Source organism: Mesoplodon densirostris, chromosome 15 (genome assembly GCF_025265405.1).
Source record: "Mesoplodon densirostris isolate mMesDen1 chromosome 15, mMesDen1 primary haplotype, whole genome shotgun sequence".
In the NCBI taxonomy this organism is placed as follows: Eukaryota; Metazoa; Chordata; class Mammalia; order Artiodactyla; family Ziphiidae; genus Mesoplodon; species Mesoplodon densirostris.
Genome location: NC_082675.1, coordinates 860,236 through 870,000, shown reverse-complemented (window position 1 = coordinate 870,000; position 9,765 = coordinate 860,236). Strand labels below are relative to the sequence as shown.

Here is a 9,765-nt window from a genome sequence, read left to right as displayed (position 1 = left end):
TCCTTGGGAGGGAGTTAAGGCTGGGAAGGGTTGGTGGCCCCCCAGACACCCTGACACATCCCTAGAGGCATCACAGAACCACGTCCGTGCCTCTGCCCCAGGGAGTCGTGCTGAGACCCAAGACCTCAGAGTCACAACCCCAGGCGAGTGGAGCTTTCGGGCAGGACACCTGTGCCCTCACCTCCTGACTCCCCTGCTTGGCCATGCTCCGCTCAGCTCAAGCTGACCACGTTACCATGTCAGATGGCCGTGGTCCCCCAGGTACTATTTTTCTTGTTGTTTCAGAAGTACTGTTCCCACAGACAAGCGTCAGATTTTCTCCTCTGTAAAATCTGAAGGCGAAAGGGTGAAAGAGAGAGAGTTTGGACCTTCTTCCCACACACAGTCCACACGCACTGGCCACAACAGCCATCACCTGAGACACACGTGTGCAGGACAAGATGTGTTATGGGGGCTTTCACTGCAGAACTTGTTTCCTTGGAGGCTCCAATTGCCCCAGTGGATAAATAAGGTGGAGATTCCAATAATTTCATAGGTGAAACTGGCACCAAGAGACTGACCGGCGTACAGACGCGGCAAATAATTAGAAACCGACGTGAAAAGAGCACAGGTGGACTGACCCTCTCATTGCACCATTAGTCAGACCCCCCAGACCCCTAGCTGCCATGCCCTGAGTCCCCAGGCCAAGAACCGAGGGTCCCCATCCTTTCCCCCAGCCCGTCAAATGCCCAGGACCCCCTCTCCTTCCCTCCCCTCTCCTCCACACGCCTCCCCACGGCCCCCAGTACTAGACTCTGTGTCCTGGCGGGAGAGAGGCCAGAGGGGATCAGGGACAGTGACTGAACAAGCACCGCACATTCCTCCCCACAGGAACCCTTCCTCAAGTAGATGCACTTAACTCTCCTCTCCTCCTGCCAGTATCCCCACGCCTAGCAGTTCCGACGATGCCGTGGGTCCAAACGCTTCCTTCCCTGCCTCTCCCCAAGCGAGCTCAGGAAGGAACCAGGAAGCGAGCAGTAATAGGAATACGTAAATGGATAGATGTGAAAAGCGGGTCCAGGAGTGGGCTTGGGACTCGCTTAGAATGCTGTGTGATTCTGATTATTATCATTTCATGTTTTCCAGACCAGTCCAGAGAAAGAGACAGAATTGCTGCAAACTGGCTTCTAAAGCTGGCTTCCCCCTGGGGCGGTGAGTCTGGGCCCTGCTGGACAAGCAATGATTAAAACAGGAATCCCGACTTGTCATCAGGAAGCAGCCCGGGCTCTGAAATGACTTTGCTAAGCTTCTCTCCCTCCCCAGGCAGCCCTGAACGGCCTCGATAATGCAGCCAGGGCTGCTTCTGCTGCTCCACTTAGAAATATTTGATCTATTAGCTTATCAGTGGGAACAGCTTCCCTTTGCTACGTGCCTTGAATGTTTCCACAAAAACGTGACCAGATTTTCTCAGAACCTTCCACGTGCCTCTGTCAATCTAACAAGGGTCCCAGGTGAGGAATGCTACATAATATAGGCTGAATAGTGAGAAATTTGGGGCCGGTCAGCTCGACACCCAGGCTGGAGAGGGAGCAGGGGGTGTGGCCCAGCTCTGAGCATCAGTTCGGCATAAGGCAAGGAGCAAACCCACAGACAGGCTGATCAGCAGCAAAGCTGGGCAGAGCCTGCCTTCTCTCCTCGTCTACCTGGACATACAGCTGGACTACATTTCCCAGACTCCCCTGCTGTCAGGTGTAGCCATGTGACAGAGTTCTGACCAATGATGTGTGAGCGGAGATGATGGGCTTCCCTTCCAGGCCCGGACCTGATGATCCTGGCTCTGTCCCCACCGCTGGCTGAATGGAGAGGATTCAGAGGCTCAGAGGACAGAGCTGCAAGACACGAGAGGGGCCTGGGTCACTGACCCTGAGGACCTACACTGAATAATGACATGAGCTTTTTGGGGTTTTTTTTTTTTAATTGAAATAGAGTTGATTTACAATGTTGTGTTAGTTTCTGGTATTCAACAAAGTGATTCAGATATATATAGATAGATAGATATACCCACATATATTTGTCATATTCTTTCCCATTATGTTTTATTACAGGATATTGAATACAGTTTCCTGTGCTGTACAGTAGGACCTTGTTGTTTATCTATTTTATATACAGTAGTGTGCACCGCTAATCCCAAACTCCTAATTTATCCCTCCCCTATCCCCTTTCCCCTTTGGTAACCATAAGTTTGTTTTGTATGTCTGTGAGTCTGTTTCTGTTTCATAGATAAGTTCATTTTTGTCATCTTTTAGATTCCACATATAAGTGATATCATATGGTATTTGTCTTTCTCTTTCTGATTTACTTCACTTAGATGATAATCTCTAGGTCTATCCATGTTGATGCAAATGGTATTATTTCATTCATTTTTACGGCTGAGTGATATTCCATTGTACATATAGAGACATGAGCTTTTTATTGTAGAAAGTAAATATTTTTCTGAGATTTTGAAATTTCATAATATATCTCTACCAGCAGCTAGCATATTTTACATTTGCTGATATAATGCTCTGAGGCACTATTTGGTGGGTTGGTCAGGACTTTATCTGTGGCAAATAACAGAAAACCCAACTCAGAGGGGCTTGAGCAGAGTAGATGGAATTTATGAGCTCCTGTAACTATGAAGTGAGAGACAGGCAGGGTTCAGGCACAGCTTGATCAGGGATCCAAAAACCAGCACCAGGAATGCATGTCTCTCCCAGCACAGCCCCTCTACACTGGCTCCAGTTCGGCCAAGCTCACCTCTGTGGGGATGGAAGTGTCTGGCCAAGCCCAGCAGGGGTCGTCACCCCAGATTCCTTGTCTCTGGAGGGGTCACATGTGCAGGGAGACATGAGCTCTATTTGTCCAGGCTGAAGCATACTGACCCTTCAGCTCAATCAGAGTCATGAATGGAGAAAGGGCACCTGCACGCCAACAAGGAGGCTGTCATTGGAGAAACCTGGGGGCACTCTTGGCTGGTTCCAGGAAAGACCGTGGTGCCTGAGCCAGCGGATGCAGGCACAGGGGAGGGTCGTGGGGCAGAACAGATGTTGGACACAAGCACAGCCCACCCACCCGCTTCCCTTGGGGACCTCCCTCTGTCCCACCAAATGGCTCCAAGGGTGGCCTCCACTTCCACACATAATCCATGCAGATTGACCCAACCCAGCCCAAGTCCTGCCCTTGGAGGTTTTTATTCCACAGGGGGAATAGAGTGAGGCTTTAGACCCTGAGGGCGCTGGGACTGGGGCTGTTAGCCCATTCTTCCTGGGAGGGGGACCCCGGTGTGATGGAGCTGAGCTGAAAGCCCCAAGACTCGAGGCTCAGGCATGGGAGAGCCAAGCCCTGCCATCTGCCCCAGCCTTGCGTCCCCGAGACTGCCTGCAGCACATCCCTCCTTTGCCAAAGTCAGTTCAAGTCGATTTTCCATCACTCAAAGTCAAAGGAACCTGAAAACACAGACTTCTTCTACAGACGGCGTTCTTTCTTCTCTATTGTGTGTGATGAAACGCTGGATTTACCTGAAGTCCTTTCAGTTAGTCTGGTGACCTGAAGTGAGACCTACACACGCTCGCGGAGGGACCCCCTCATGCCGTTTGGAGCCAGGCCCATCCCCAAGAATTCCTGAAGTCTGGCCTGGCGATGCTGCCGAGGGTCCTCAGATCCCTCCCACCACCCCACTCAATGCCTTGAATCTGCCACCAGTAAAAATAACAATGGGAACAATCCTCGACATGCACCATTGACATTTCATCATTTAAATACTCTCAATCTTATATAAAAGTAGCTTTAGAACACACAGCTGCTTCTGTCGGTCTGTAATGTACAATGACCATGTGATCTCCCCACGTGTTTAAAAGCAGACGGAGAACCCATGCCCTACTGTCGACCGAAAAAATTCACAGCCTAAGAGTTGAGAGTATGTTTTATTTAGCAGACAAACCTGAGGACTCAAGCCCAGGAGACAGAACTCTCAAATAATTCTGAGACTGCTCCAAAGAGGCGGGGGGGGGGGGGGCACCAGGATACGTAGGAGTTTTTGCAACAAAGACCAGGTAGTTGGAACATCAAAAGATTACTGTTGATTAGAGAAAACCAGATACCTCAAGTTAAGGGATTTAGTGCTTTTCTACATATGGGAAGATGCCAGAGTCTGGACTCACTGAAGTCATTCCTTTGATGTGCACCTCAGCTCTCTGGGGCCAATGTCCTGTGTTTTCCCATCCTGAGTCCCCTCAGGGTGCACTGTCAGGGGTGGGGGCGGCTGCAGCAGGTGACTGCTAGATGGGGGGCATCCTTTCTAGCCTGAGTTCCCTCAGGGCTCACAGTCAGGGAGTAAAGTGATGGCTTGATGGCTGCAACATCCTTTGTTTACTGTTATGGCAGGCAATATCTTTCATGTACCCCACCCTTTGGGTGCCCTGGAGCCACCAGAACTCCGAGGACTTTGGAACCATCTCAGCTGTGGTCACAGGAAAACTAGATGGGCTGGAAGAAGTTAGTGGGTCTACGGTCCCCACCAACAGAGCGGCCCCTGGACGGATGGAATTTTGGAAACCTGGTCTGTCCCTGATGTTCATGCATGAGTCTGCCTTGTGGGAATCCAGCCAGGAGCCTTCTGTGGCCCACCTGCTCTCAATCTCACGTCCTCCATGGGAAGAACCGCCCTGTCCCAGGCACCCACATTTCACTTCCGCCCCCAGGAGACAGAAATACTGGTGGTTGGACTTGAGTCTCATGGTCCTTCCCTGCTTTTGTTGGACTCTTGGGGAGACATTTGGAGAAAAGGAAGAAGAGAAGCGGGAGTTTCCCAGCCACTGCAGAGAGTGACTCAGGCGGCTTCTGTTCAGCGGGGAACGGTCCAGCTTCCGAGGGAGCCAGCTCCACCAATTCAGCCCCGCCATCTGGAACGTTCCGCCTCGGATCCGCTGGTGTTCACTTTCTGAAACTTTGCTTTCCTGGGGCCTGAGATTGGGAGCAACTGTGTGTGGAAAATATGTGCTTCCTTTCATATGTTCCAGTGACACATAACAGCTTGCTTTCAGCCCTTTAAAACACAAACCAAAAAAGAAGAAAAGAAAGAAAGAAAAGCCTTTGCCAAACACTCTCCCCACAGAGGAGAAACCCTGGGGATTCTAGAACAGAAGGTGCTCTGAGAGGTGGGGCACCGCCAGCTGTGTGGCTTTGAGTGCCCGGTTGGTGCAGAGGAAGGTACCAGGTGAGGGCCACCTAAAGGGCCTTTTGTGAGGGGTGAGCGCGGCACAGGCCGGCAGGAGCCACCCTGGGGGTCCCACGCGGCAGCCTGGGTGGAGCCCAAGCCTCTCAGAGACATCAGGCTGGGGGAGGGGGAGGGGGGGGGAGGTTGCTGGGTCACGGGGAGAGCGTGGAGCCTCAGCTCCAGGCTGACCCTCTGGCCCACATGCCATCCAGACTCTTGCTGGTAAGAGGTGGAAACCCAGCCTGAACTCACTTAATTGGAAGCAGCATGTGTTACCTCATGAAGTCTAACTCAGGGAAGAATGGAGGGAAGCTCCTGGGAGATGGAGACCAGAGCTTCGGGGCCTGGGTTCTCTGGTTTCCTTCGCCAGCTGTCTCCCCCACCCCCGGCTTCCTCCATGCCAAGCCCCCAGACCCACACTCCATACGGCTGGGCTCTGTAGCAAAGTCTGAGAGCTGTTCATTCTCCAAATGTCTCCTCTCAGACCCCCACCTGGTAACAGAACCCAGATAAAGACTACATTTCCCAGCTTCCCTTGCAGCAAGGTATGGCCACATGACACATTCTGGCCAATCAGCTGTGATGACGGTGATGCCGGGCTCACCCAGGGAGAGGTCCAGCACCACGTCCTCCCTTCCCAGGTGGGAGACACACCTGGTGGAGAGCCATCCTTAGAACAACACGGGCAGAGACAGAGCAGACACATCTAACGAAGGAAGGAGAGAGTGCTGGGAGACATGCCCGGCCCTTACAGATCTTGGACAAGTCAGGGCCGGCCTGAGAAATGGCCCACTGGACACAGGTAAGCCAGACAACAGTCATCTCAGCACCGGTCACCCCCCAGATGTGTGACAGCCCAGAGCTCAGGGCTCCCGAGGGCTTGGCGTGGAACACGGGTCCCACCCAGCTGTCACCTCGGCCTGAGCTCTGTCCAGCTGCTGGTGGACAAAACCTCTCTCCAGACCAAACCTTCTCTTCCTGGGCTGCCCTCTCTGGGGCCCTGCTTCCCACTGGGTGATGATTTGGGTCCATGAGAGCCTGTCAAGTTCTGTCTCCCTCCTCTCAGGTAACCCAGTGACCTGCTTCATGAGAAAGCACCTGTGTTTGTTTAGCAGGTGCCAAGGGAGCCGTGGGTCGCTGGGTGTTCAGGCAGGTAGTTCACCCAGGTGTGGCCATTGGGTGAGGAGTCTTCCCAGGCTCACACCTCCACCTCCCTCCCCACCAGCAGAATCGCTCAAGTTCAGCGGTTCCTGCCGTCACATCTTCCGGAGAGTCATCCCTGTGGATGGAGAAGCAGCAGCGCTTCTGCGAGCCCAGTGTTCTTGAGAATTCACCTTGAGGCTCAGCTGAATGTGTCTCCCATGCTCTGGCCTCCCGGGACCTCGGCTTGGTGCGTTTGCTTCTGCTCCCACAGTCCCAGTAACCCCTATTGCTTTGAGGATAATACTCAAGTCCTTGCTGTTGTCCCCAAGGCCCCAGGGGTCCAGACCTGCTGCCCCCACCTCACCTCTCGTCTCTTCTCCCTTCTCACTGTGTTCTAATCACCTGGTCCTCGTGTGATTCCTTGGATGTGCCAGGCCCTTTCCTGCCTCAGGGCCTTTGCACGTGCTGTTCCCTCTGCCTCATCTGTTTCCCTTCCATCAACTTAACTGCTGCTCAGCTTTCCAATCTTAGCCTCCCTCCCAGAATGTCAGGATCTCCTGCTTTTCTCTTTGTAGTCCCATAGGCTTTCTTTCAGAGCACTTACCAAAGTTTACAGAAATGTAATCATGTGGTTATTTGATTAGTGTTTGTCTCTCCTGCTAGACTGGAAGGCCCCCTGAAAACCAAAATATCCATCCCCACCCACCACTGTATCTTCTGAATACAAGTGTTTGTTGAATGAATGAATGATAAAAAGGCAGACACAGGCCACGCAGACATACATGACACAGACAGGCTCTCTGTGGTTCCTTCCATAGCGGTTGGTCGCCAAACAAGGGATTCACACCCAAATCAGGGAAATTGTGAGAGTGGGCATGTTACCCTTCCTGAAGCTTCTGTCTGTGGTCTTGACGCTGCACTGGATATATGATCATTTTTGATTCAACCCAAGTTGTCCATATGGAAGAGCCAGGAAGCTTGGCTTCAAGGAAGGGTTCATTAGACAGATGTATCCTTTTATGTTACCTAGGACAAAGCAGTTTAATCGTTTCCATTATCTTTGAGCTTTTATTATCCTGGTTATTGATCTTCCCTTTTAATGAAGCCCATAATTAAGCAACTAGGAGGCTGTGCCTGGTCTAATGAATACGCTGCCAGGCACAGCTCAGCCAAGGAGCCCCTGTGGCCGTGAAGCAGAATCACCGTCTCCTCCCATCTCCTGACCTCTTCTGTTCCTTGGCTGACATGAAGGGCAAAGGAGGAGGGGGGGCCCAAGGGCTTTCCTGGGGACACTGTCATCTGTAGTATAAGCCGGAGCCCCCGGCAGACACGCAGGAGGGCCTGGTCCCACCGCAACGGGGCCAAAGCCTGGGGAAGGAGAAGAGACGGGCAGAGGTGTCGGGGCACTCTCCTGCATCTGACACGCGGAGTCAGGAAGCCCCGTTTCCCGACACAGGTAACAGCGCTGACCGTCTATCAGCCTAGGGCACAGAAAGTGACACGTCTTCCTGTTGTTTCCAGCTAACCATCCGTCACACACCTGACTCACTCCTTGTGAAATAGACACCTGTGTTCTGCCCGCTCAGAATCCAGTGCCCCTCCTGCGGGGTGCCAGCAACACAGCTTCCCTTGGGGGAGTCCCCCGCCGCTCTCGGTACCCAGCTGTGGGCGAGGTTGACCTCATTATCTGCTTCCAGGATCGGGTCCTGGCCAATCAGCACATTCCACCCCCGGCCCAGGGACTGGTTCAGGAAAGAAGACATGACCCAGCCAGGCAAGGTCAGACGCAACCCTAGGATCCTTGCTGCAGCTATTGAGAGAGTGCGAGCGCAGGAGAGAGAGAGAAAGGGAGAGAGACCTCCAGGGGCCACCTCATGGCGAGAGCCGGCCTGGCGATGAAGCCCACCCAAGAGAGGGCAGAGCTGGGAGCTGGAGACAGAAGACTCCTGACAGCATGGATTCAGCACCTGGATAAAGCTAGGCCTGAAGCTCTGTCTGTCCTTCAATCTTCAGTTACACGAGCCCTTTGGGGCTGGATCCAGGTTGAACTGAGTTTCTGTCAGTTAGGATTGACGTATGACTCACTGTGGTCACAGTAAGTCCAGTGCATCTCCCTGGAGGCTTTCCCTGCCACCTGAAACCATAGTGATGGGGGTGTCAGTTCAAAGGAACAAGCCCTGTTTCCAAGTGCTGGACGGGCAGAGAAGTCAGTGGGATGCATGCCTAGTGCCACAAGATGGCGCTGTTGATCGCTGGTCCTGCACGGTCCCATGGACACCGTGGGCTGCTGGTCCAGACCTGCAGAGACTCTGAGGGGGCCTCACCTGGGCTTTGTATTGTGGCTCAGCCAGTTGGCCCCAAACCATGGTGCCATGCTAGTTTGGAAGGAAGCTAAGGAGATTCCCACTCTGGCCAGCCAGTGTGCTGGAAGGAACCCTGTCCCCTGTCATCCAAGCTCCAGGTCCCCCCCCCCAACTCCCCACCTGAGGCCTCCTTGGGGGTTTCGAATCACTTACTCGGGGTTGCATCTGTTGCTGCATAACTAACAAATCACTTAATGGCATAAAACAGCAGCAACCATCTACTTTGTTCAGAAACATACATTTGGGTATAGATTGGTAGGGAAGGGTCATCTCTGTCCCACGAGGCACCAGCTGGGGCGGCTTGGCGTGGACTGGGGGGCCCGTGAGCTGGTGCCGGCTGTTGGCTCAGTTTGCCCCCACGTGGCCTCTCTGCAGGCCGTTTGGGCTTCCTCACAGCATGGAGGTCAGGTTCCGAGAACAGACACCTCAGGGAGAAGCATCACCTTTATGACCTGACCCCAGAAGTCATGTGACATCACTTCTACCCAGGGAGGGGACAGGGACCCCACCTCTCAATGGGAGCATGGGAAATGGAACGTTGTTTGTGTCCCCCAGAAAAATACGATGGAGTCCTACCCCAGTACGTCAGCTGTGACCTGATTCGGAAGTAGGGTCTTTGTAAGGTGGGCCCTAATACAACATAACTTCTGTACACTTCTAATAAGTGTCCTTATGAGAAGGGACTCGGACACGGGGACAATCTTGTGAGGACATGGGGAGACGATGGCCGTCTACACGCCAAGGAGAGAGGCCTCAGGAGAAACCGGCCCTGCAGACACCTGCACGTCAGACTTCCAGCCTGCAGAACTGAGAGAGACTATACATGTCTGTCGTTTAAGCTGCTCAGTCTGTGGTACTTTGTTAGAGCAGCCACAGAGCCTGATACAAGGAGATACTGTTGCCGCCATCTTTGGAAAACACGTCCCACCAGAGGATGTGTGATAACCTAGAGTCTCAAAGAAAGTGGTCAGAAGCAAACCAACATATACAAGGCATGGCTCTGCAACCCCCCGGGGGCGCAGGGTC

The 9,765-nt window shown here is 53.0% G+C and overlaps 1 protein-coding gene across 1 annotated transcript in view; it reads left to right on the top strand.

Annotated features, from left to right (window-relative positions):
• LOC132503223 (uncharacterized protein DDB_G0271670-like) overlaps positions 1–9,350 on the top strand; it is a 14,653-nt gene extending 5,303 nt beyond the window's left edge. The window contains exons 6-7 of the mRNA XM_060119641.1: positions 7,963–8,155; positions 9,295–9,350. Coding sequence (XP_059975624.1) covers positions 7,963–8,155; positions 9,295–9,350 — 249 coding nt within the window. The remainder of the gene's footprint in view (positions 1–7,962; positions 8,156–9,294) is intronic.
• Positions 9,351–9,765: the final 415 nt, after the last annotated feature.